The following is a 27,631-nucleotide window of genomic DNA, read 5'->3' as shown; positions in this document are numbered from 1 at the left end:
GTCTACCACTAAACTACTGGGTTGAAATGTTTTTCTCCTGTTGAGCAAGTTGTTTGTTTTGGTCCTCTAAAGGCGCAGCTTGACTCGATTCATGATGGTTTGTGGGCACAGAGATTGATGTCTTCAGGGCGTGTGGATTTGTGTGTGTTTGTGCCTACCTGCGTCTGCTCTTAGGTAAATGGGCTCTGAGGCCAAGAGGAGGAAAAAGAGGAAGACCTGCAGTCACAGACAAAGGCTGGACACCTTGTCCTTGGGACCATCAGGTCAATCAGTGAGGCAGTCATTGGGCCCTTGGGCAGCAATAATAGGGCTGGGTTGGAGGGTTCTCATTTCACAATTTGGGAAAATTGGGGCCAAATTTTTCTTCAATTTTTATTTGCACTGTAACACTCCATAGTCTAGTTAGGCCCCAGTTAGAGGGGCTTTGCTGCAGCGATGCTGCCTTTGTGATAGAGAGCTGTGTGATCCACTGTCCATCTTCAGTTCAACACTTGAGTCCCAGCCCCGTTGGCAGAACTAGTTAGAGACCAACTGCATAAGCAGCCAGGAAGATGGCCTTCCTGGCGTGCCCCCTTCCTGCAGGGTTCCGGTGCAGTGGCCCACCAAGGGACCTGCGGGTCCCCCAGCAGGAGGCGTGTCAGCAGCACTGGGACACGGTCACTGTCAGAGCTCTCCCAACGGCCAGGCCCCAGGCTCGGCCTCCAAATCCTTCCCCAGTAATCCAGGTGCCAGGGAAATAAGGAAGAAGCTGGGTGCAAGGAACACGTAACTGGGAACTAGAGAAGGCTTGGACACCAGACCAAGTAGAGCATGATGGCAGAGGCAGAGGCCTGCGGTCTCCTGGGGAGGGCTGGGCATAGGGGAGCTGTCGAGGGTGTAGGAAACCAGAAGAGGATGACCTGGGACTGGAAAAGAAGAAGCAAGGGTCTGTGTAGACCTGGGAACTCTGAGGTAGGAGGGGAAGTCATGTAGGAGGGAGACGCGAGAGACCATGGAGCCAGGCTCGTCTTGTAGTTCATCCTCACCAACCACAAAAATAACTGGACTCTTTCTTTCAGTTTTTGAGAGATAATATAAGAAGAAGATATTTTGTGTTTTTCATGCGAGAGAGAGACAGGCAGAGTCGTTGGCATCCTAGAGAGGTTCGGGTTTGTTGTAGGCTGTAGGGGGAGGAAAGTAGTGCCCCAAAGTCCAGACTGGTGAGAATGTGTTAGTGGAGCTGCCGTGTGGCTGCAGGGGGTCGTGAGCACAGAGGCCTCCAGGACCCCGGCGGGGAAGGTTAGCAGGAGAACCTACGATGCTGAGACAGAGGTGGTGAGAACTGAACAAACAGGAGCTGGAGTGCACAGGCCCAGCCTAGAGGCACTGAGATTTCGTTTTTTAAAACTCTGTGCTGGGGCTTCCCTGGTGGCGCAGTGGTTGAGAGTCTGCCTGCCGATGCAGGGGACACAGTTTCGTGCCCCGGTCTGGGAAGATCCCACATGCCGCGGAGCCCGTGAGCTCCCACATGGGCCTGTGAGCCATGGCCGCTGAGCCTGCGCGTCCGGAGCCTGTGCTCCGAGGCGGGAGAGGCCACAGCAGTGAGAGGCCTGCATACTGCAAAAACAAAACAAAACAAAAAAACTCTGTGCTGGTTAAATAAAACACATCTCCAGGCCTGATTCAGTTCATGGGCCAGCGGTCTGCAGCCCCTGGTCTGTGTAACTGCCCATAACTTATCTCTCTGCTTCAGACCAGAGCAGTAATCTCAGTGCAGGTACAGGGGAATGTGACATTTCCGAAGCCCCCGAGGAAGGGAAGTGGGGGTGAGGTGTAACTCCCCACAGCTAGAGGAGGGGAGGGGGAGATGCACATGGAAAGGGAAGGACAAAAGTAAGGATGAGGAGGAAGCGTGAGGAAGGAGGTGATGAGGGGGAGAGGTGAAAAGCAGAGTCCTGGGAGCTGGGACGGGCTTGCCTGGGAACGGAGCATGTGAAAAGGTTGCAGGGAACCAGAGCTCTGGGCGGCTGGTACAGCAGGCTGGTGGGGCTGCCTCTCAGAAGGTTATTAAGGAGAAAAGGGGAGGCCAGCCAGGGAGGAGAAAGGTGGCAGAGCAAAGGAAGTGGCATGGGAGGTCAAGTCGCAAGACCTGGAGCCCACGGTCACCCGTACCACGCAGAGCACCGCAAAGCAGGCCGGCAGTGGATGTGGCGCTGCTGCAGTGCAGTCGCTCAAGCCTGGTGCCTGGCAGAAGGGAGAGTGGGAGAGAGGCCAAGAGGAAGGGAGGGAGGGCCCCGCTTCCTGGGTGTTCCAGGTTAGAGCCCCCTCCACCCAGGAGCCTCTGGCCACTTTGCTCCGGACTCCCTCCTCTGCCTGCCTTCAGCCTGCCATGCACTCCTCTGCAGTGAGCTCCCTCTGCAGCCATCCAGAAACAGAGGAAGCCAGAGGACGTGCCGGGTGGCTCCTGGCAGCTCCTGGCAGGAGGAGGAGAAAGGGCTGTGAGACAGGGCAGCAGGCTGCAAGAGGAATTGTACCCACATTGTAGGCACAGTCGGGTCAGGAAATAGAAGGACTCAGACGACTTGGAGAGGGCAGGAGGGCGAGAAGGGAGAGCAGCAGGGGCCCTGGAGCTTGAACAAATGGGCGTGAGCACTGGGGCGGCTGCCCCTGGTCCACATGCTCCCTTGTGGCCCCAGGGTATTTGCTGGGCTGGTGAAGGAAGCCAAAGGCAACCAGGAGCCTCGTGGACAGCATCTGGCCTGACAGGCCACAGAGATGGTCAGGGAGGAGGCCCTCATTCTGCCCTTTATCCTGTGACCTTTGGTTCTAATTCTAGAGGACAAGATGGTGCCCGCCCCTTATGTGTGGTACCGAGAGGGGTTGGTGCCTCTGTGTTGGGAGCCTCCGTGTGGCTCTGTTTGGGGAAGAGTGTGTGGGTTCATGGTATCTGGCTGAGCCTGGCATTCAGGCCCTAGGAAGCTGTCTAAATGGCCCTGGCATTACAGGGAGCTCTTAAAAGTCGTCCGTCTTGTCCAGCGAACAACGGCAAACTGGTAGCTGGCCATTCAGAGGGCTGAAGGCATCTTTTGGTCCCAGGATGAAAGCATCTGCCGTCACTGGGATGGCCCGCCTGTTCGAGGTGCTGGCACATGTTATCTGGAAAGCCTGGGGTTGAATGGATGGTCAGCGTCCCAGTGGTGGATGAGTGGGGGTCCTGTCAGGTGCACAGAGGGTCCCAACTCGTTTAGTCTGGTGCAGGCACATGTGCACTTGCTCTGCTAGAGGCGAGGGTGCAGAGCTGTGTGCAATGCCGGGGTGGCGCATGTGTGTGGCATGCTGCTAGGAAAACTGGCAGCAGCTGTTTGGCTTGTGTCTGCTGAGGTCCTCATAGGGAGTGTGCACTTAGGTAGGGACAAATGTCAAGCTATTTTCTCTCTTATCATCTGCAGAGTGCATACCTCCCCTCCCTCTCCACATCCCTTATCCTTTCTTTTCTCTCTCTCCTCCTCATCATTACCCAGGTTAGATGGTTTGGGTTAGGAGGCCAATTAAGGAAGAGTGAAGAGAATTTAAGATAAGGAAGGCCATCCTTCCTCTAGGGACCAGAAGAGGTATTGTGTTCCCCCCACTCCGCTCTGCTTCCCGGAGGAGCTGACACCAGGACAGGCGGCCTTCCCACGGGCTGGGACGGGGAGAGCCAGAGAAACGGGGGTGTCTCCAGACTTGAGACTTGGGCTTCTTTCCCTGGTCACCCCGGGCCTGGGAAGGAAAGTCTAAGAGAGCCCAGGATGGGGGAGAAAAAAGGGTAGAAAAGAGATGGCCAAAGACAGAAGGTGAGAAGCAAGAGCCAGCTGTGTTGACACCAACCAGCCCCAGATAAAGCCTGGTTTTGGCCACAGAAATGGATCGGCTGTGTGTTGGGAAGGTGGGGGGAGGGTTGTCTTTTTTTTTTTTTTTCTTTAGGGAAGAGGCTCTGAAGTCTTTTAGCCAGTCCGCTGGGCTGACCACTCAGCTCTTTGCAGAGGGTACAGCCCTCCTAGAAATCGTGTTCGCCCTCACTCTCACACCCTCTGACCTCCCATCCCAGCACACATTTGTCTCTTCAAAGCCAAGTTAAAGGGAAGTGAGGGTGGGGGAAGAGGCCCCAGGAAGACAGCTTGGAGGGCAGTGCAGACTCCTCAGGAGATGACCTCCCAGGTTAGGTACAAAAAAAGTTGAGAGAAATTCATTTCATGGCCAGTGGCTACTTTAAAAAGGCGATTCCAGCATACGAATGTGATAAATGTTAACTGAGCATTAATCGCATTAAAGAGGGCCCTATAAACTTTTCATTTCTAATTAAATTCGTCCAGTGATGCTGCCCAAGCGAGTACTCTGGGCCTTTGTTTATGTGGAAAATTAAAATGCAAATACAATGGGATTTATTTCCTGGAGTGGAGTGATGGGCTGGCCCCCTGGCTACTGGTCTCCAGGCCTGTCAGGCCAGGTAACTGCTTCTTTGGAGGTTCTGTCCCCCTTGGGACACATTCTGGTGTGAAAGGAGAGGCCAGAGTTCAAGGTCAAACAGAGTTAGAAATAGAGGAGAAGGTGTGGAAAGAATTGAAAAAAAGTAGAAAAAGACAACAGATGGCCCAGAAATAGAGAGAGAGGCATTGTCCTGGCTTCCTACCCTCCTCCTCCAACTCCCACCTCTAGGAGAAGGGACCCCAGACCTTGCTTGTGAGTAATGCCACCACAAGCCTCCCCTGCAGTTCAGGGAAGAAGGGTGGATGTGGGAGGGAGAGTTTGGAGAAGCAGCCCTGCCAGGCATATGTGGGCTTGCTCCGCAAAGAACCGAGTGGTCATCAGCACAGAGGACCCAGGGCCTGGATTTATCTCCAGCAGTTTGAGGGTCGGCTGCTGTCCGCATAATGGCTTCACTGGGCTTTTCCTGCCAGTGCCAAGCAGCATTGACACAGGGCAGTGGAGCATAGATGCTCAAACTGAGGACGCTGTGCATGCACGCCCGCACGCACGCAGCCTTCTCGAACGTAGAGAGAGCCGATCGCTCATGAGAATAAACAAATGTCCCTTGCAGGGAGTCCTTTAGTGCCGTGATCCCTCTGATAAAAGTGGTAACTCTAAATGCTATTGAATGGAACGATCTAAAGTTCCTATTTACCAAAATGTAAATTAAGCTGAGTGGAGAGAAAACCTGGGCAAGAAAAATCATTTGGGTTTATCAGTAGAGGAACTGAAAGATCGCTGTGCTGCACTATGGCTAGGGAAGTTGTAAATAGCATTAAAAAGTAGAGAGGGAAAGAAAATGGAGGTAGGAGAGATGATAAAAGGCAGAGCACTAAATCACAAACAGGGGTACATGGACAAAGGCGCAAACCAGACTTATGCCAAGCCTTGCAAAATCTACGGCTTGGACTGACAGTGCGTAGACATACTACGCACACAGGCATGAGGCATCCGGAGAGTGGATAAGGCCATGTGGGTATGAAGGTGGATTGACCACAGTGTAAGCTGTCTGTGCCTGGTGCCGGGACTGATCCGTCAACTCCTCCACACTGCGATCTGATGGGGTAGGGTTCTGTAGACAGTCAAGGATACAGCCTTATGCGGTTTTTAAAGGTCTTTGAGCACATGAGTCTCTCGTGAGCTGGATCCACGTTCTAATGAATCTCCAAGGCAGCAACCCATTCCCAGAACGGAGTCTGCTTGACTGGTTTTGTCGAATAGCTGCTACCCCTGTCCTCTTTAGTCTGTTTTATTCTGGGTTATTCTTTTCCTCTTTAGTGTTCACTTAGGTCTCTTGGAAATGCATGAGCACTTGCTGACAAACAGGTTAATGACTGTGGCAGCTCCCAAACATCTGGATGAAAACCCAAACCTTCAGTCAGTCATCTCTAGAGATTATCAGTATGATGCCAAATATCTGGGGATTTAGAGATGTCCACATTATTGATTGAATTTCTTAGTTTTTATCCAGGCACAAAACCAACTCCTGTTTTCATTTCATTGGTGTTTCATTTCATTGGGAGACACCCGTTTTCAGAGGGAAATATTCTAGGAAACAAAATGTTGTGGTTAGAAAGCACCTTTGATGTATTTGGGTCTCATTTCTGGTTTAAAGGGAGGCTGGGCTTGGCCTGAAAGTCAAGTGGAGAGCTGGTGGTTGGGAGCACTTAGTATCTGAGCAAGCATGGCTGATAGACTCTTTCCCCGGAAAGTTGGTTGGGAGGGCAAATCACTTTGTCCAAAGAAAGCTTAAGCTATCCGATAGGCCTGGCTTCATAAGGGAACCCACTTTGCTATCTTAAGGAAGTATCAGTGTTCTTAATAGATATGGTCTGTCCTTCATTTATTCTTTCATTCATCCATTCAGAAAACCTTTGCTGAGCACCTACTATGTGCTAGATATAAACCTGTGTGGCATAGAAAACATAAGAAAGTGGGCTCTGGGAAGTGATTGCCAGAGTTTGAATCTAGCTTCCCCCCTCACTGGCTACGTGGTTGTGGGTAAATCTCATATCTTCTCTGGACCTCAGTTTCCTTATTCTGATCTAATATGGGGATAATCATGTAGCTAGAGCTCTGTCATATGTTCTCATGAAGGTTGAATGAGTTATTCCGCATAAACCTGGTAGATATCAAGTGCTCAATAAATGTTAGTTATTATTATGGCAGTAGTAATAATCAAGTTATGTGTCTGCCAGCGTAGGTGAGTTCTGGCTTGTGCGTGCATAAACACTGAAATCTTTTAAATAAGAAAGCTCGAGGAGCCAAAAAGATACTCTGTGAACAGAACTGTGTATCATGAATGCCAGTGAGAATTATGGTCCACGGTGAGCCCAGCTGGATTTAGGAAGGGGGCCTGCTCTTTGTACTTCCAGAAAAAAAAAAAAGGAACCTTTATGACTCAGTTACATGACCATTGAACAGAATTAGATAATTGCCCCCTTTGTCCACTTTTTTTGAGAGCCCAGCCTGTGTGTGTGTGCGTGTGCGTGTGTGTGTGTGCGTGTGCGTGTGTGTGTGTGCGTGTGCGTGTGTGTGTGTGCGTGTGCGTGTGTGTGTGTGCGTGTGCGTGTGTGTGTGTGCGTGTGTGCATGTACACTTCTTATGACCACACACTCCTTCTCTGGGATAAGGCTGTGATTGCTCGAGGAGCTGAAGGTTGGCATTTTCTGGGCTTCATGGCATCTTCATGCGTTGTGGTGCTTTGCATTTTGTAGTTTTTTTAAAAGATAAAATGAAATGGTATTGGGAAAAAAATCCTTATTTGATGGGTTTGAAGTGTTCCTCTGATGCTTAAATATCATAGAGGGGAGAGGACAGGGAGGTAAACAGAAAGAGGAGGGGAAAAGAGGAGAGAAAATGGAGATAGGGTAAAGGATGGAGAAAGAGGAGAGGAGGAAGTGAGCAAATATTTGGCAGATTCAAACCAAATCTGTCCACTGTGGCCCCGCATATCTGGATATTCCAGGGAAGCATGGGAGATTGATCGTCATTGCAGTTATTCCATTGCTAAAGGATAAAATATTTTTTAAAAAAGTCAGGAGAAAAATTCACTTTTTCAGTGTAATGGCTCAAAGTAACTGGGCTTTGTGAATTCTCCTATTTATTTAATCTGTGCCCATGAGCAAAGATGAAAATGGACGTTTCCTAAACTGACAGTATATTCTGGTTTACCATCTTTATGGGAAAGCTTGTGGAATAAGGCTGAGGCCCCAACTTCTCCCTGCCCCTTGGGCCTAGTTATGTAACCAAGTCCAGCCCAATGGACTTCTGTAAGGTCCACACCAAATGCCTTAACATTCACTCCTATTCCTTTCTTATCTCTTCCGTAGTTCTCAATTTAATGCCTATATTCTGTTACTCCTCATTGACACCTATTAGCTGGTAAAGGTCCTGATTTTTAAAATTAGAAAGTAAATGTTTTTAATGAGTTAAATTTGAATCCTGACAACTCAATCATCCTTAAATTTTTTTTTTTTTTTTTGCGGTACGTGGGCCCTCACTGTTGTGGCCTCTCCCGTTGTGGAGCACAGGCTCTGGACGCGCAGGCTCAGCGGCCATGGCTCACGGGCCCAGCCGCTCCGCGGCATGTGGGATCTTCCCGGACCGGGGCACGAACCCGTGTCCACCGCATCGGCAGGCGGACTCTCAACCACTGCGCCACCAGGGAAGCCCAATATATTTTTTTTATAATTGCAAATGTATAAGGGCCACCATCTTTCTTTCTGCCTCTTCATTACCACAGTGCTGGGTATAGCCCTCTGTATGGAGATGGGTAGTGGTGGATTCTTATCAACCCCCAACCCCCCCTCACTGTCCACATGGACAGAAGCCCAAGGAGAAAACTACCCCCTGCCTTCATGCTACCTGACTGCAATTTTTGCACTTCTCTGCTGAAGTCACACACATACACACACACAACTTGATTTATCTTAGATTTTATTCACATTAACACATGTGGTTATACACACACATAGGCCAAGCTTATGGCCACTTTACTTAGTAAGTCCTTATGTTCATAACAATAATAGCTAACAAGTGCTTACTGCAGTAGGAACTGTTATAATCATGTTAAGTATATTAATTGATTTAAGCCTCATAAACAACCCCATAGGACTTTATAGGATTGTTTATAGATAAGGTAACTGGAGTACAGAGAAGTTGAATAACTCATTCAGGTCACAGGCTAAGTAGCACAACTAAGATTTGAACTCCTGCAGTACTGGCTCTAAAACCCATGTGCTTTTCCACTGCTCCATACTTCATATCAACTTTGGATCAAAGGAAGTGCAGGAATGTGTGATCTCTTGAGCAACTTTATATATTTTGAAGTCTCATGCCAGGGAGTACATGTATGTATACGTGTACTTACAAGCTCAGAGCAGAGACACTGCACCTGGTAGAAAGTCATGCCTAGTATGAGCTTCTGTACTCTTCCTGGTGCGTGTTTGTGGCCCTGTGAGTACAAGCCACAGCTGAGCCACATCATCTGGGGATGCTGGGAAGGAAGAAGATGCTGATGGCCAGAGCCACAGGGTAGAGTGAACTGGGGATTCTCAGAACTAGAGTTCATGTTATTCCCATTGGGATTGGGGAGCTTAGTCCCATCCATCCTCCCGTAGTCCCACCAGGGAGCTAGACTTTTGACAGGCATTGGGTTTGGCCCTGGGTCTTAACTCTCCAGATTAGGCAGATATGGGGAGGGTGGCACCAGAACCTGTGTCGCTGTGGTAAGGTCAGGTCTGTTCCGTAGGGCAGGGGCAGTTTGCTTGCAAGAACAATAGAACTGTGCGAATGGTCGTCAAGAAGAGATTTGTCCTCCATCTCTAGAATCCTCCTTCTGGAAAGAAGCAGTGCAAACGACCAAGCCAGAGCAAGCTAAAAAAGCTAAAGGATGGGTCTTCTCACACACAGCCACATCAAGAAAGCAATTACCGAATCATACACCACCACCCAGATCCAACATCATTACTCAGCCCACATCACCAAGGAGACACCCATTAACCTAATCTCTGAGACATACATTACGAAAAAGAAAGATGCTGATATGATCAACGAACACAATAATTCAAAGCAGAAACACAGACATTGCCACCAAACAATACTCAAATTCCTCCAACTCAGTGTTACACAAAGTGCAGTCACCTTGATACAATACCACAAAACATCAGGTAACAGACCTTAAGCCAGCTGCCGGAATGTGTCAGCAATACATGGTACCACACAACACAATTCAAGTGCTCCGTCCCACAGGCACACCCGTGCCCAAAGGCTGAAATCATGTGGCCACCTGAGCGATAGTAAACACTGGTCAGGCATCCACAGAGATGGAGCCAACAGTGCAACACCCAGCCCTCCTGCATACCCAGCAGAAAAGGATCACTGCCACAGCCTCCCCAAACCCAGCGCTCTCCTGGTCCCCAGCACAGTGCAGCCTGCCAGAAAGCAGCAGCGCCATCCCATCTCTCCAGCAGGCGGATGTGTCCAGACCATCACCTCCAATAAAGCCTCTGGGCTCTCGTTGCTAGTAAGAGAGTAAACTGTCCCCTGAGCCTGCTTCCTGAGACAGGACAAATCAGCCCTTTCCTGCTGGGGGTTTAGTAAGACTTCGCCATTACTGAAAATGACAGCGCTCCAGGGATGGAGGGCAAGCGGGGGCGGGGGGGGGTGGCCTGGGAGGGGGCTCACCAAGCTGGGTGCAGGAATTCCCCTTCCTCCACCAAGCACTGCCTTCTGTGGCCATTCCAGAGCTGAAGCCCTCTTGCTGGGTGTTCACCGAGTATCGATTCAGTCTGCAAGCAATTTTAATATTTCTTCAGGGACTTTCCAGCAACAGCACAAGTCATTAATTCACCCTCCCAAATTGCTTATTCAATAGCAGGAACATGGCTCCTGAATAAAGTCCCAGAATTTATGTGACTCGCACGAGTCAGGAGGTCAAACAACTGTTATGGAGCGAAGTTAAAAATCCAAATAAAATATTGACACTTTTTGGCGGGGGGGAGTAAAGGTATTTAAAATAGGTTTTTGTTGCAATGCCCCCAGGATAAAGAATGGAAGGAGACTGAAGACAAGTTGGAGTTTATAAAATCAATGGAATTTATCGCACATCTACTTGGCATTTAATAATTCTCTCATTTCCACAGTCCCCCACCCCCACCCCATCCTGGCCATAGACAGAGAGATACACAGGTATACAAATGCACATTTATGTACATCAATATTGGTGCACGGACCAATATAGAAATGCAGTTGTGATGTGAGCGTCTGAAACACCTTGGGAAGGGAACAGTGATGAGTGTGGAGTCATGTATGACTGTGGTTTACAGATTTGAAAGGCATAACTGGGCAGAAATTCATGAGGGGACTTTTGACAAATATATCCAGTATTATAAATCTTGAATCAATGCATTAGAGCAGACATGAATATAAAGATACACTAGTCATAGAAATAGTTTCTAGAAACTGAGAAACACGTCTGTATTCAGTATTGCCGCACAATCATGTACACGATTTGGAAAGTAGATAGATAGATAGATAGATATAGAGAATTTAGAAAATCTATCCCCCAAACCTACCAATGTATATAAAATACAGTGAAACCATAGTCACTTAACCTAAAATTGAGGTTAACACAGACATGATGCTTATCAAATGCAGCTATGGCACGTGCACAGGAGAGGGCAGGCATGTTTAGAATCACAGCTACATGCAATCTCTGTTCACTGTCTACATGTACATTTGCACAGTTGTCCAGATCATGGATGTGAAAAGACTGAAAGAAAAAAATTGTTTATGCCCAAATAGTTAATAAACACAAAGAAATATTAATATAGAAATTTCCAGAAGAGGTAACATGGTTCAGCCTACAGACATTGGAGTCACAGACCCAAAGTCTGGCTCCAGTGCTATTAAGCACATGACCTTGGACAAGTTGCTTAGCCTCTCTGTTGTCTCCTTAGTAAAATAGAGAACACTCCTGTCTGATAGAGTTGTAGTTAGGATTTGGATGAGAAAATGCATTTGTTATAACACCTGTCATAGAATGAATATGAAATAAATGATAGTTATTACTTTTACTATTTTTACATGCAACTCTTCTATTCAGACCCAGTTTCTCATAGATTCTACCATCTGTTCTTGTTACGACTGACTTATTCTACCCAGTGGTTAGCAACATGGGTTCTGGAGTCAGCCTCCTAGGTTTAAATCCTAGTTCTGATACTTAACAGCTGTGTGACCTTAGGCAAGTTACTCAACTTCTCTGAGCCTCAGCTTCCACTTCTGTAGAACAGGGATAATAGTCTTCATAAGAAGTTGTGAAAAATAAATAATCCATGTAAAGTACTTTGCAGAGTGCCTTGGCACATAGTGAACATATATTAGTTCACTATGTCCCTTAAGATTGTTATTGTTATTATTAATAGTAATAACATTGATTTGCTATTCAACAAATACTTTTTAAGTACTTATATTATGCCAGGCCCTGTTGCTAGGTGCAGGAAATACAATGGTGAGAAAAATAGCCATGACATGTGCACTTGCAGAGCTCAGAGTCCAGGGGAGGACTCGCTGTGAATTGAGTAAGCAAGAAAACAGGTTTCACCTCTGTGCTGGACTGTAAGTGGAAGAGGGGAACAGAGAGAAATAGATTGGAAAACCAGGGCGGAGCCAGATTGGGAAAGATTCTGAAGGCCAGGCTGAGGAATTTTGAATTTATCCTGTAGGTAATAGGAAGCAATTGTAGGCTTTAGCCACATTGCATTCTTTCAGGAACAGACACAGAGAGACGGATGGATTGTTTTTGAATACTGGAGCAAGAAGGTGGGAGGTGGGAGGGGCCAGAGGCAGGGAGGCCAGGCAGCCTCTAGCAGGCCCCAGCCGGGCTGCTGCTGAGGACCCCTTCCCTCCCGGCTCCCTTCTGCTTGCAGAGGGAGATGTACCTGTGGAGGGAAGGGGAGAATGGACAGGGAGGACTTGTCCCAGCAATGAGTCTATAGCAGTACCACTTTCCCCATCATATTAGGCAGTCTTCTAGCCTCTGGACCATGGGGTGGACAGCTGGTAGACCCCAGCTCTAGCCCAGAAGCCCTGACAGATGAGGGCAGGGCTGGTGGCGAGAGGAGCTAGTCCGGTCACGCTCTGGGCTTGGCATGCACCGCAGACTGGTTTCCAAATGGTTAGTTAAACACATTGCCCCTTAATTTTTAAACCTATGCATATCTTGAATTTAAATCAATCCATATGCTTACCATTCATCATATAAACCATCGCTATTGCCCCCTTGGGCCAGCCCCATGGCCCATCTAGCCTGGTAAATTGTATCTGGCCTGGGCTCCCAGGGACACGTGGTAGAAGGATTATCATCCTCAGTGCCAGTCTTAGAAGGCTAAACTGATGCAGAAAGTATTCCTGGTATCTAAGGAACCCACTGGAAATCTGTCAGCCTGGAAGGTACCAAAAACTATCTTGAAATTATTTTTATTTGTGGCTTATAGTTTAGTTTCCACAGAGGAACTGAGAGCCTCTTGAATTTTGGTAACCGTGTCAGATAGAGTCAGGGTTAGCAGACGGGTCCTGTGGGTTGATAGAATATGAGGAAGGAACCTTCTGTAACTCACTAAGACATTCTCCCAACTCTCTCAAGGATGGTTTTCTTACCCCGTGGCTTAAGCTAGTTTTCTCAAATATTAGAGAGTTTAAGAGTAATCTGTAGAGTTTGCTTAACTACAGATTCCTGGGCCCCACTAAAAATTCTAATGCAGAAGGTCTGAAGGGGGCTCCAGGGCTTTGCATGTTAGCATGCACCCCAGGGGATTCTAATGCAAGTGGCTCAAGGACAGTAGTTTGAGGACACCTTTCTGTAAATTTTAGGTAGGACTGTCATCTCTTAGAGCTCAGTTATGACCTCTGAGAAGCAACAAAAGAGACAGAAACTCTTGACATATTTGGGGGGAACCCTGGTAACCTCAGAACCTGTGTATTCCAGTTATATCCTGCTACAGCGAGAATGGAAGGTCCTGCCCATAGCCTCCCCTCCTCGGCAGCCATCCTCACGCACAGAACCCTGCCTGCCATATGGTCAGCTGTCCAAACTGAAAGCCATGAGTGGGCGTGGGCAAACAGCTCTAAACTCTGCACAAAACGTAGAGCGGGGCCTAGGAAAACAGAGTGCATGTGAATCACTTCCGGGCTGCCAGGGGGGCAGGCTGGGTGGCTGCTGCTTCCTTGCGGTTCCTGTGAGGAGGAGGTGGTAACTTACCGTTCTTTAGTCCTTGGGATGTACAGAGGGGAGATTTCAGTTCCTTAGAGTTCTCAGGAGTAGGGAGAGGTAGGAACCATTTTGGGAAGAAGGAAAATTTTCCTGAATAATCTATGAGATCTCACTTGAGGTTCTGCCATGAAAAGTCTCCAGCTGTTTTTGTAGCTCTGATTTGCCTCAGGGCAGAGCCAGGGACACGTGCCTGACTAGGCAGCTCTCAAAGGCCTGAGTTAAAGCAATTACCTGCATTCTTGTGTAAAATATCCTTTGCTGAGGCAAATATCATTTTGTCCTCTTGAATGATCCAGCCTATAATACCCAGGCAGCCGGAAGTCACTGGCAGAGGCCCCTCCCACCATCATCTTGTTTAATGGGCAGTGGGGCCAGCTAGTCTGAAACATTCTCCACCTTGGAGTTCCTTTGATTTACTCAATCAAGAAAGACTTTCCTGGACTTCCCCGGTGGCGCAGTGGTTAAGAATCCGCCTGCCAATGCAGGGGACAAGGGTTTGAGCCCTGGCCGCGGAAGATCCCACATGCCTCGGAGCAACTAAGCCTGTGCACCGCGACTACTGAAGGCCGTGTCCCTAGAACCCGTGCCAACGCAATGCGAAGCCCAAGCACCACAATGAAGAGTAGCCCCCTCCGCTCGCCTCAACTAGAGAAAGCCCTTGTGCAGCAATGAAGACCCAATGCAGCCAAAAGTAAATAAATTAAAAAAAAAACTTTCCCCATACCAGAGATTAAGTATTTTCTGCAAAGACTCTAGAAGTAGGCAATTTAAACTGATTCATACATGTATACAACACATGTATGTTAATACTTGACTTCTTGCCCCAAAGACTCTTTGAGCAAACCAGTGATATGACTGGGCCTGAGGCCAGCCTGCTAGGAAGTAATTCCAAAGTGGAGAAGGCAGTCAGTCCTAGGCAGCTGGACAGGATTTCATGGGGACATGCTTGGAGATCCCATGTGGATATCACGCTGTCAGCAGCTGGTTCCAGCAGGTGGTATACTCCCATTTTATAGAAGGGAATGCTGAAGCTCAGGGAGCCCCTTATCCTTTGTTTCTCAGAACACAATAGAGCAAGAGAATAGAACCATAGAATACTGGAGTTTGGATTCTGGGCTTTTGGGTATCTCTCTCCTGGAGGCAGTGTGGTTTCCTGGTTAAGGGTATGGGCCCTAGGATTAGTCTGCCTGAATGCAAACCCCAGATTGTCCGTTTCTTAAATGGGTGACTTTAGGCAATTTATTATATGTTTTATCTGCAAAATGTGTCGTTGGGAGGATTAAATGAACTATTTGTTTGAAGCGCTTAGGACATTGCCTAGCTCATAGTAAGTACTCAGTAGACAATAGTTTTTTATTACTGGAGCCTCTGCTAAGGAAGCACTGCTTCTAGAAATCCTGACCAGCCTAGGCCTGGAAATGCTGCCACCTGACTTCCTCCAAGGTGAGCTGTCTGAGGTCACCTCAATTCTCATAGGACCTCTTCTTGTCTCCACCTCAGGGGGAGTTTTTGCCACCATTTATTATCATATAATATAGTACAATATAATATCATACATAACAGAACATAATATGATGGTAGGTTAACCTGGAAACCCTGAGGCGGACAGTGGATGGATGGATAGATGAATAGATACATTTGTACTAAGTATACATACATTATATCATTCTATTGATTTGTAAAAAGTTCCCGGTCTGCCTGGCTGTAATGAGATTTTTGAACTTTGCGTGGCGATCAATGAGAGGAATATTATTGGCCTGGAGAATTGATATACCTGCTCTCAGTGGCTTGTTCTGCTCCCAGGCTGCCCCGGCCCCCCAGGTGTACGATTCCAGCAGACACTTAACCTTTTTTACAGTGTCATCAGGCTAAAAGGAATCTAATAGTGACACAGGACTTGTGCTCAGCACTCTGCCACTATTGCTTTCCTGTCACAAATAATTTATAGCCTTCTATTTCCATCCCCGAGCCTGCACCCCAGCCCTGCCTCCCACTTTCCCCCAGCTCCCAGGAATCAATAAGCTCACACAGCCACAGTGGGACTTCAGGGTGCAAAGAGACAGACAGACAGACAAAGGGAAGGGAGACAGAGAGAGGGGCAGAGACAGACAGGAAGGGGAGAGAATGAAACACAGAGGAAGGATGGGGAGGGGGGAGGGACGGGGGGAAAACCAGAAGAGGAGTGAAGACTCACCCCAGTGCTTTCTTAGAATTGAGAGTGCCTCAGTTTCTTCATGAGTTTAACAAATTGTTAATAGGAGACTCATTACATGCTTTCATGCTAACTCACAGAGCTGATGAGTCTGTTTTGATCTCCAGCATGGTGGGGAGTGGAGACCTCTGGGGAATTTAACCAAAGAGGGAGTGACTTCACCTGCCTTGTCATCCTTTACTCTAAAGCTCTGCCACAGGCCCCTGGCAGCTCTTAGGTCCTGAGGGAGCTGCTGCTCATACTGTCTATGGATCCCTCCCAGTGCCCCAGGCAGAGGTCCCCAGTCTGTCTTCCCGAGAGTCTCTGATGCATCTCTTTTGGGGTCAGGTTATGACACCTGCTGCTGCTGTTTCCTGTCTTCTCAGTGCTCTTCCCAGGGTCCCTGAGCAGCTGCATTGACCAGGCTGGGGCATATTGGCCTGAGAGGCCTCCTTGTCTGCACCTGGCCCAGCCCCTCCAAAGAATGCAGCCAGTCCTGGGGATCACCCATAGGAATAACAATACTAGTAGCTATTATTATAGCTGGCATTTATTGAGCCAAGCATCATACTAATCATTTTACATGAATTATCCTATTTAATCCTCACAACAGTCCTACAAAAAAAAAAATTGGTCATGAAGAACCTAGGGGCAAGATGGGAATAAAGACGCAGACCTACTAGAGAATGGACTCGAGGATGGGGGGGGGTAAACTGGGACAAAGTGAGAGAGTGGCATGGACATATATACACTACCAAACGTAAAATAGATAGCTAGTGGGAAGCAGCCGCATAGCACAGGGAGATCAGCTCTGTGCTTTGTGACCACCTAGAGGGGTGGGATGGGGGGAGTGGGAGGGAGGGAGCCGCAAGAGGGAAGAGATATGAGGATATATGTATATGTATAACTGATTCACTTTGTTATAAAGCAGAAATTAACACACCATTGTAAAGCAATTACTCCAATAAAGATGTTAAAGAAAAAAAGTATCAGAGCTGGGACTCAGACTCAGGCAGACTGAGCCCAGAGCCCATCCCCTTCTTGCCTTTGCTCTTCTCATACTCCTGTGAGTGTGAGGTTCTAAGCGCCTGCAAGGCAAAGCCTAGGAGGTTCTCTGGAAAGGTGGAGGTGGGGGAGAAAGAGCGTCCCTGTCAAGGAAAGCACGCTGGAAGGAGAAGTGGGGAGCAGGCACCCTCGCAGGGCAGCCTTTCTGTGGAAATGGGAAATGGCACCTCCAACCCCCGGTAAATGGGCCCAGGGCTCCTGACTGTGGCCCCGCAAGGATGCATGTGCAGGAACTTGACTCTCCAGGCCAAACCTGTGGGGGGCCGTGGTGGCCACAGATGTGTCTGGCTGTCTTTTGCGGCCAAGAATGAAAAAGAATTAGAGAAAGAGGAGGAGGAACAGGGGGCAATAGGACCAGGCAGTCACACAAAGCAATCTCTTTATCCTTTTAACCCTTAGTGATATTCCTATTAGTCAGTGGGTTTGTGTATGGGACGCAGGGGGGCAATGGGTGACCATAACGTTTCCACAATCCCGGTTCTTAAACTCCCTGAGATCACCGTTGGGGACTGGTGAGTGTCCACCTCCTGGGGGGCATGGACGGACACCAAGAGCATTAGTAACTCACAGCAGGCACCCTGCCCAGCTCGTCTCCCATGCACCACCAAGCCGCTGTCAGGGAGTAGTGATTTTCCATCACTTGCTGCCTCAGCTAAAACTGCACCAGCGCCCCAGGGGTCAGAGGCTGTGGGTAACAAAGACAGCAGCTCCACAAGGCCGTCCAGTTGTCTGTCTCACCCAGCCTCAGTCTTGGGGTTCCCTCAGTCCAGAGCCCAGAGTCCACCAGCTCTCAAGTCAGAGCCACCCACAGGCCCACTGAGATCCCAGAAGCCTTTTGCTGCAATGAATCAGGAGCAGCTGCTCTGAGCTGCTCAGCCTCCTTCTAGACTTTTCCTGTAGACCAGTCTACACTGCCCTTAGCGACTGTCAGGTCTTTCCCATTGTGATCATGCTCCAGACCCAGAAGCTTTGGGCCACCTCACCACGTGCCATCTCTTGCTGCCTCGTCCCCGTGGCCGCCATTCCGTTCTCCCCTTGTTCTGCCTTGTCAGGCAATCATCCACTTTCTCTCAGGCAACTCCAGCCTCTCCCTCTTCACCAGTTCTTTCTCCTTAGCCTACAGACTTATCCAGGTCCTTCCTCCCCTAAACAGCCTTCCCTCCACTTAGCTGCCACTTCCATCCTCAGCTTCCACACTTTTCTCTCCTTTTCTACACACTTCTGAAGCAATAGTCTACGTTCACTGCCTCCCTCTCCTGCTGTCCACTCCCTAGCCTCTTTTTATCTGGCTCCTGCCTCAGTTGCTTTGTTGAGGCCGCTCTCCCAAGGTCACTAGTGGTCACCAAAATTCCCAGATCTGTGCCTCTTCTTATTCCCAATACCCTTCAATCTTTATGTCACCACGGATGCTGTGGATTACGTTCTCCTTCTGGAAATGTTCTTCTCTGCTGACTTAGCTAAAACTGCCTGATCCTGGTTCTGCCATTTCCTGTGTGACCAACTCTGACCCTTGTGTAAGGTCAGGTTCTTTTCCTCAGCCTCTGATAGTAGATGTTCTCCAGGGTCTTCTCTTTAGTCCTCTCATCCCAACCAACACTTCCTTCCTTGATAATCTCCTAAATCCATATCTACTCTGCCGGCTGGTGCACGGCCATCCACCTGGACACTCACCTACCTCCTCAAATGCTCACGTCAAGGACCAACCAGTCACCTCCCTGCATCCCTCTTCCTGACAGTGGGACAAACCACCAGACTTCCAGTTACACAGAACTGGGGTTTTAGAGCCATGGTTGACTCCATTTAGTTGCCAAATCCACCTTACAAATTCTTCCTTCTCTTTTTTTTTTTTTCTTTTGGCCACGACACGAGGCTTGTTGGACGTTAGTTCCCCGAGCAGGGATCGATCGAACCTGGGCCCTTGGCAGTGAAAGCATGGAGTCCTACCCACTGGACTGTTAGGGAATTCCCTTTTTTTTTTTCTTCCTTCTCTTTTCTGAGGCCAGCTACCTATGGCCTTGTGCCTGTCTATTGCTTTACCTGCATCGGTTTGCACATGTCTCCTTTAGTTTAAAAATCACTCATGGCTTGAGATTCTGTAAACCTGGTTCCTATATACTGGGGGAAGTCTGACAAAGTAACAAAAAGCACACATTTTAAATACTGAATTCCAACTCTGCCCTAGCTGGCAATGTGATCTTGAGTAAGCTCTTTTTTTTTTTTTTTTAGTTGTGGCCAGTGGGGGCTACTCCTTGTTGTGGTGCCCGGGCCTCTCATTGCGGTGGCTTCTTTTGTTGTGGAGCACAGGCTCTAGGTGCACAGGCTTCAGTAGTTGTGGCACGCAGGCTCAGTAGTTGTGGCACATGGGCCTAGTTGCTCCACGGCATGTGGGATCTTCCCGGACCAGGGCTTAGAACCCGTGTCCCCTGCATTGGCAGGCAGACTCTCAACCACTGCGCCACCAGGGAAGCCCTTGAGTAAGCTCTTTAACCTCTGTCAGCTTTGGTTTTCAGTCTGCAAAACAAGGATAATAGTAATGCTTTGGAGGTTGTTGAGAATTAACAGTAGTATGTGTATATATATATATATATAACTGTGAGAATTAACAGTAGTATATATATACAGTAATATAAATTGCATATAACGTTGGCATATAATAGATGCTTGATAAGTGGAAAATCGCTAGTATCATCATTACTTCCAAGTTTTCAGCCTTATTTCCTCTTACTCCCTTACATCCCTCCACCGTTCCTGGCCTAGGCATTAGCCCCTAACCCAGCGTGACCACTCGGCTCCTGTGCTTTGCTTCTACCCTCCTCCAGCATCTGCTTCTAATGCCCTCTTCTCCACTTCTTTGTTCATCTTAGAATCATACTGGGTTTTTTTTTACTGGGGAAAGAGACCTTAGAGATTCTGTAGTCTAACCTCTTTACTTTATAGCTGAAGAAACTGAGGCCCAGAAAAGGAGAACGATGAGGCCAAGGCTATGTGGCCACTTAGTGGAAGACTCGGGGCCTCAGCCATGAAGCCCAGTGACTTTTCCACTATCCTCTTGCCTCTGGCTCCTGTACATGTGTGTGTATATATATTCAGCCTTACTCTGCTTTGAGGATCTACATCAAGTTCCACCTCCTCAGTGACTTCTTTCCCATTTCCCCCACCTGCAAGGGGGGTGACTTCTCCCCCACATCCTCCTGGCCCTTACTGCCTGGCCCCCTCTGGGTTACTTAGCTTTCTCGGGGTGTGTCCCCTCCCTGCCCGACTTCATTCCCGGCCCTGGGAGGCAGGGGCCTTGTCTCGGTTGCCTGCAGGTGAGTGTTCCAGTCCACGCACGGCTTGTGTCTCACCTGGCTGGTTGTCTCACACGCCTCTCTGCAGGGAGAGCAGCGCCTCCAGAAAAGTGGCTTCCAAGGGCACCTGACTGACCAGTGGGTGGAGGAGGGTGTTCCTTGGTCCTGGCCCTGGGCTTGGTCTTTCGTGTCGCTGAGCCCTGCGTCCTTGGATCACTACCAATCCCCAGCCCTGGGGCGTTTGGTCTGGATTCCCCCCACTCCACCCCAGCGGAGTGCGTAGGGAAGGTACTAGGCTTTTCACCTAGTCTGGTAAAGAAGGTGTGATCCAAGTAAGGCCTCTGAGAAGGAGGCCAGCGGGCCAGCGAGCGCGGCAGGGACAGGGCTTTGACAGGTTTGAGAGCCCTAAGCGGGCTCAAGGAGCTGCTCAGGGCCTGGCACAGGGACCAGTACTGTGTTGGAATCCTGGAGATGAAAGGATTACCTGCGACCCAGCCCTTTCACTGGCTACTTCTCTTTAGCTCAGGAAATGGGGAAATCTCACCCCTTCCCTCGGCTCTGGAGGACTGTGATACAGTCCCAATAGGAAAGCCAGCTCCAAAATGATCTCCTCTCGGGAGGAGATGTGTGTGGTTGAGGAGGGAAGGATGGACAGCAAGTCACCAGGGCAGCCCCCACTCCCAGAAACGGGAAGGATGCTGTGCTCCACTCGCTCTGCTGCCCGATCCTTGCTACCAAACATCAAGGTGCAATTCACGAATCACACAGCAGGACAGAATGCAGACTGTCTCTGCCCAGGGCTGTACTAGGCTGGATCACAGAGCCAACAGGAGGGCAAGCTCCTGCCTTGCAGTAGTCAGAGAGGGCAGGGGTGCAGGGAGCAGATGGGTGAGGAGGGAGCTGAGCTCAGGGGAGCGCCTCTGCAGGACTGGGCTGCAGGTGACCAGGGCAGGAGAGGGCATGTGATGTGTGATGCTGTTGTCACGCTGTTGCAGGATCATCCGGACCAAAGTTCAGCAGCCTTTCCACCCAACGCCGGATGGAGCCGGGACCGGAGTGACTGCCCCTGGCCACACCATCGGTAAGAGGGCTCAGGGAAGGGGGGAAGCTGATCCCCCTGAGAGCTGGGAAAAGCGGCTCTGCCCGTGGGAAATGCCCACCTGTCTGAGGTCCAAGGGCCGTGCTCTCCCTGGGCTCCTAGAGGCTCGGGATCTTCCTGGGAGACTAGCTCACGAGGACTGCTCTCTGCCTCCTGTGAGCATCTCCTCAGAGCTGCGTTGCCTTTATCCGTCTGTGTGTCTGTCTCTCTCCCTCTATTCCCTCTAACTTTCCTTCTCTTTCCCGTCCTCCTTCTCCATCTTTTGTTCCCTGTCCCTCTGTCATATCTACTTGCTTACTCCATTTTTTGTTTTTTTTATTTTTAAGATTCTCCTCCTCTCTTCTCCCCTCCTCTGCCTTCTTCTCTCCTCTTCCTTCCTCTCCTCTCTGTCCATATGGCCCTGGACCTGTTCCTCTGTCTCTCTCCCTCCCTTCTCACGGCTTCTCTCCTCTTTACCAGTGTCTCTTGATCTGTTTGTCTCTCTCATCCGCTCAGTAACTGTCTGCCCCTCTCGAACCTCCTCGTTTATTGACCCTCGCTCACAGCCTCACAGAGACATGACCCAGGTCCACCAGAACACCTGCTAACAGCCCCCATCCCCCCCACACACTATCTTCCCTTTGGCCCAAGGGCGCTTGGTGCTGCTGAAGCCATAGGTAAGGTCTGGGGCTTTAGGAGCTGGGATGTGGTTAAACTTCTCCTGCTGCCCCTCTTGGCAGCTGTCCCCGCTCTCTTGACCAGCAGGAAGTAGAAAGCGCTGGTCCCAGCCCTCCTGGAGTTGGCAGGAGTGCTGTTTACTAGGCCTGTGTTACAGCATGTGCTGGGAGGGAGGGTTGGGCCAGGCTGTACCTGAGCTGATCACCGCAGAGTGAATGTGTTCACTACTCTGTGCCCTGAAGGAGAAATTAGGAACTTCTCAAGTGATTTCAAGACCAGGAGCAACTGGGGGAGAGGAGCTCCACACTCCCGGGGAATATCAGGACCATTCTTGTGTCTCTAAGAGACTCAGATAGACCTTAGAAAGCCACACTCTAAATCAGGACTGGGAAAGACTCCGCTCAGGAGACTAGAAACAATGGCCTGGGGTTTGTTTAGAAGGATTTGTCCGGTGGGGATCAGATAGGATGAGCTGTGCAAGGAGGCATCCTAGGAGCTGTGCTCTCTGCACGACCGCTGAGTCGCTTTCTAGGTTGAGTCAGCTTTTGCTGTTTGCTGAACCCACATACTCAGGGAGTGGGTTCAATCTATAGTGAGTGAAATCTCTAGGTCTGCAGAGAAGGCCTGGGGTTGACTGGTCCCCACTCAATCCAGGGTGGACAGCAGTGAATAGCCTAAATTGTATGTAGCAATGCGTTCCCCCTTAAACCTCAGAGGAAGGAGGGGACTATGGGCTCCCCATCCCTCCTCATTTCCTCTGCTTCTCTCTGCCCCCAGCCTTGGGGCTTTGGCCTGCGATCACAACTGCTATCCTGATGGCATTTCCTCCTTACTCTCGTCCAGTTCCCAGTACGGCCTCCCCTCCTGTTTCCAGCACCTCCAATGATCCGGTGGGATCCTACTCCATCAATGGGATCCTGGGGATCCCCCGCTCCAATGGCGAGAAGAGGAAACGTGATGAAGGTAGGGAGGAGGGAAGAGGCTTGGCTTCCCCTGTGCATGCTTTTGTCCTTGGACTCGGAGCTCCGGTTTCGGCCTAGCCTCGCAGCTGCTCTGCTGTGAGATCAGTTTTAGTAGCAAAGCCTGGGTCCCCCCACTACCCTGCTGGCTCCTGGAGAGAGGGAGGCAGGCTGCTGGTGGGGCCATCAGTTTCACCATCTGCTCAGCAGCCCCGACTGCCTCACCTTCCGCTGGGATTCATCCCGAACATCCCAGTGAGATGCCAGGAGGGAAAGCATGAGCCGTGGACTATGGGAAGGTTTTGGAGGTTGGGGGACAGCTGGTCTCTGACCTGGGGATGAAAAGCCAACCTGACTTGTCCTCCTCTGATCTCAACCCGTCAGGAGATGGGGGAGTGTTGTCATGCGCAGCTGACCCTTGTGTCCTTTCTCTGTAACACGTGGACCCTGTGCCCATTCAGACCACTTGGGGAGCTGGGCATGGGCCCTCTCTGCTCTCCTCTATGGGAGGAGACACCCCCCAGGCTCCTCTCTGGCCCTTCCCCTCATTCCCTGTAATTCCTCGGGTGCAGCTAGCTGTTAGGCAGGGAGTTAAAGGGTGAGGAGATGAAGAGGAGGAGCAGGGAAAGGAATTCAGAGGAGAGAGTGGTGGAGATGAACTTGGAAGAAGGTGTTCTTCAAATATTATGACATTAAGGTCCCTTGGTGACCATCTGGTTCTCTTTTATTTGCGGTACACGGGCCTCTCACTGTTGTGGCTTCTCCCATTGCGGAGCACAGGCTCCGGACGCGCAGGCTCAGCGGCCATGGCTCACGGGCCCAGCCGCTCGGCGGCATGTGGGATCTTCCGGAACCGGGACACGAACCCGCGTCCCCTGCATCGGCAGGCAGACTCTCAACCACTGCGCCACCAGGGAAGCCCCATCTGGTTCTCTTTTGATGCATGAGGCCAGGGCGCAGGGCTGGAGGCCCAGACAAAGGGAGACACCAGTGTCTGGAGCCTGCTTCCTGCCCTGATCTTATGGTCCCTGCTGGGGAGACAGTAACTTCCTGGTCTAGGAAGGGCATATGATTTTAAGGGTCTCTCCCATGACATAGACAGAACCCTCTAAATATGAACATAGGGGGGTGACCAAATATCCCATTAGTCCAGACAGTCCCAATTTATGCCTTTGTCTCTGCGTCTTGGCCAGTCAGCGTCTCCTTTTTCTCTCAAAAATGTCCTGTTTGGACAGTAAATCATGTGGTCATCCTAAGTGCAGACAAGCCCTTGACTGGGGCAGCTCTAGAGGGTAAGGAACAGAGAAAAGAGACAAAGCTGAGATTCCCTAGACCCAGGCTGAGGGAAAAGAGAGTGTGAGAGCCCCGGCCTCCAGCAGAAAGGACAGCATGTAGGAGAGGCCTGGGCCTGGCAAGACAGGGATGACCTGGGGCTGGCCTCCTTCCAGAAGCCCTAATGGCCTCGTTTCACAGGAAAACAGCTTGTCTGGCTCTATTTCTCCTTCTTCCAAAACATCCAAACCCATTTGGCTGCCACGGCCTTTGCCACTCACTAAATTTCATTGTGGTTGTTTTGGCGGCAGCCACCGACGGGCAGCGGGGGTGGCTGCATGAAAGGGCCTAAGTCTCAGTTCTCTCTGGGGGTTTCCCACACTCAGGCCTTCGCCAAGCTCCCTGGCACTCTGAGTGATCTGGAAGATTCTGCCTCAGAACCTGAGGCTTTCTCCTTTAACCACCAGCACCTGTGAGATGACCAGGACCCCTCTTTGTCCTCTCCCCCATTGGTCTGCGGTTGGGGCCAAGCGTGTCCTCTGCTTCCTGGGCTCCTATGGGCCGTGAAAGGAGCTGGGGTTAGAGAGTCGCTGGCCTGAGGCTGCGGCCACTGCAGGTCGGGCCCGGCTGGCCCAGAACAGAGTGCTCTCCTCTCTGAGCAATTGATCACATTCATTGTTTCAAGTCAATTCAATTCAGTCACCCTTTCCTGGGCATCAGTCGCAAGAAAGGCTTGGTGCTGTAGGATCCCAGAGCAGAACAAGATATGATTCTTGTCCTTAAGGAGCTTACAGTCTAGTGGGGCATGTAAAACACGTGAGTCCAGAGAGCAGAAAGGCCCATCAGAGATCTAGATATCTGTGTTGTGATGGAGGTCTGGGCTGCAGGCCATGGGAACTCAAAGTGGGGAGGCAGTGAACCTCCAGGAAAGGCTGCTCTTCGAGGAGGGGCCTGAGGGATAGACAAGGGGCACGGTTCAAAGACAACGGTAGTTGAAATTCTATCGGACACTGTGCTGAAAACACAGGGGTGCTTTGGCTGGGATGAAAGGGCCTGAGGGGAAGTCGTGGCAGTAAGGCTGAGCGGAGGGGTTAGGGTCACAGGAGAGCAGGCCAAGACGGGGCCCTATAAGGAGTTTGGACTTTCTCCTGCAGACATGAGAAGCCACTGCAAGTGTCTGGGCAGGAAAGGACAAGAGCAGGGCTGGGCTGGGGAAGACCCTCCTCCAGGAGGCAGTGGGGAGACATCTCAGGAAGCAGTTGAATTCTGGGTGAGGGATAATGGCAGCCTCTAAGTTTACTCTTGCTGCTTAAATACTTACCACAGGCCTAGCCAGTTGGCAAGAAGGATCAGAGACCCTGCTTCTTTTTGGGGGAAGAGGGTTCTTTTGCCTTGACACACCCCTTCTGACCAACCCCAGGCCAGATGGAGCTGTCCTTCCCCTGGTGGAGGCCAGAGCCTATTAGGGAGGCCAGTATTCCCTGACCACACCCCTACCCCAAACGCACACCACCACACACACACTTGATCCATCGGACCCAGGTGGAAAGGGAAGGGAAAGGAGAGGCTAGAGCAAAGGCAGGCCTTTCACAGCCCATTCCCCCCTTCCCCCATTCTGGGTGCCTCCAAGCAGCCAGGCCCAGTTTGCATTAGGGAGCAGCTCAGATGATTAAGAATAGGGGAGATAATTATGTGTCAAGATGATGTAGCCCAACTCTGCAGTCAGGCCAAGGTAGCACAGCAGCTGGCACGGTCGCAGGAGGCAGCCTCGGGCATGGGCTGCACAGACACCCAGGTGTATCCTTCAGCCACTGGGCCAGCACCACAGGCAAAAGAGAGAGCTGACTCAGGCGGTGAGGGACGCTGGGATGGGAATGGGGATACATGTCAAGGGACTAGACCTCGAGGGAGTGGAGGGGCAGGTCTGTTTCCAGGTGGACCCTGTACCCCTGCCAGGCTGGCTCGATTTTGGCCCCACCCACTGGGGCATCTCCCTAGAAGTGTCATAGCCCAGGGGTGAGCTGTGAGCCTCTCTGTCCTCAAGGAAGCCACTCCCACTCCTGCCTGTGGGTACGGTTCGGCCTATTCTTCAGCACTAACAATGTAACGGTGGTGGGCATTAGCGAGGACAGTCACTGCAGCGGGCGCTGGCATTATTGGAGACAATCTCAGCAGTAGTTATTGGTGTTCGCAGTGATAATACCCAGAGCGTTACTGGCATTGGTACTCAGAACATGGACAGCGTTATTAGTATCTGCAGCAATCAGATCTGTGGGGACATTAGTGAAGGGCCAATCAGCTGTGACTCTGGGGAAAAAGGAAACTGACAGTGCCTGTGAGCCTGCTTGAGACGCCTCTCATGCTTTGGCCTTTGGAAGCATGGAAGAATCCCCAGGCTTGCCTTTAAGAAATATGCGAGTCAAGAAGCTTTGACCTCCCCTCCCCACAAGAGTCCAGGAGGTCCCAGAATGAGACAGGTAGACAGACCAGGGATAGATGAGGAAGTTATGTCACAAAGCACCCGGCAGACAGGCTGTCCATCCGTCTGAGAAGGTAGATCCCCGTTCAGTACCCTGCTAAATTCTTTCCCTCTTCTTGGCTACAATTATGGGTGGGTATATTAGGGTCCTTTGAAGGAACACTGCTTCCCCGAATGTTGCATGCCCTGGCGTATGTGGCTGCAGGATAGGGACTCTTGTATTCTTTTTAGGCTGAAAGACCTAAGTCCTTTACCTTCACCCAGTTGCTTTTGGCTGTGGCCTAAAGCATTGCCGTCCATCAGTGTTGTTGAAGGCCAGAGCAATTACATAACTTGTCCAAAAATCTGAATGAAGTCCTATGTGTGAGTCTTTCGATCTGTGTGAGGGGAGGTGTGTTGGTATCATCCTTTGATGTGTGGGGTTGCAGGGGGCCGCGCTTCTGTCTTCCATTAATTAGGTGCACAATGAATTGTGCAGTCGAGTGCTGCCAGGCCGGTGCAGTTGTACGTTTGCAGGCAGGGCAGGCTGCATGGCTGCAAACAGCCGAGACCTGTCACTGCCTTTAATAGCTCCCTTCTGCTTTGGATGAAGCTGTAACTTCAAGAAGTGGTTTATTTCCTTAGTTAGTTTCTCCCCAAAAGTCCCCCAGTGTGTTGCTCAGATTTGACTTGGAGCAAGTGAGGGGATTAGGCTGTGGGAAGAAGCAGCACCTGCTCTGTCTAGGAGCCTGGGCTTCAGGCAAGAGAAGGCTGCAAAGACCCCCACGCAGAAGAAGGATTCGGGTGGAGGCCAACAGGCAGTCCCGGGAGCGCAGCAGGGATGGGCAGTGTGGCTCAGTGGGGAAGGGGTCTGGAGGGAGGGA

The 27,631-nt window shown here is 50.3% G+C and overlaps 1 protein-coding gene across 1 annotated transcript in view; it reads left to right on the top strand.

Moving 5' to 3' along the window:
* Positions 1-27,631, top strand: part of PAX2 (paired box 2) — a gene marked incomplete at its 5' end in the record, with an annotated part of 75,317 nt that overhangs the window by 8,145 nt on the left and 39,541 nt on the right. The window contains 2 exons of the mRNA XM_079900564.1: positions 21,298-21,383; positions 22,902-23,021. Coding sequence (XP_079756690.1) covers positions 21,298-21,383; positions 22,902-23,021 — 206 coding nt within the window. The remainder of the gene's footprint in view (positions 1-21,297; positions 21,384-22,901; positions 23,022-27,631) is intronic.

This window comes from Stenella coeruleoalba (genome assembly GCF_951394435.1).
Source record: "Stenella coeruleoalba genome assembly, chromosome: 16".
Taxonomy (NCBI): Eukaryota; Metazoa; Chordata; class Mammalia; order Artiodactyla; family Delphinidae; genus Stenella; species Stenella coeruleoalba.
Note: the sequence above shows the minus strand (reverse complement) of the source record. Positions and strands in the feature narration are given on the sequence as shown.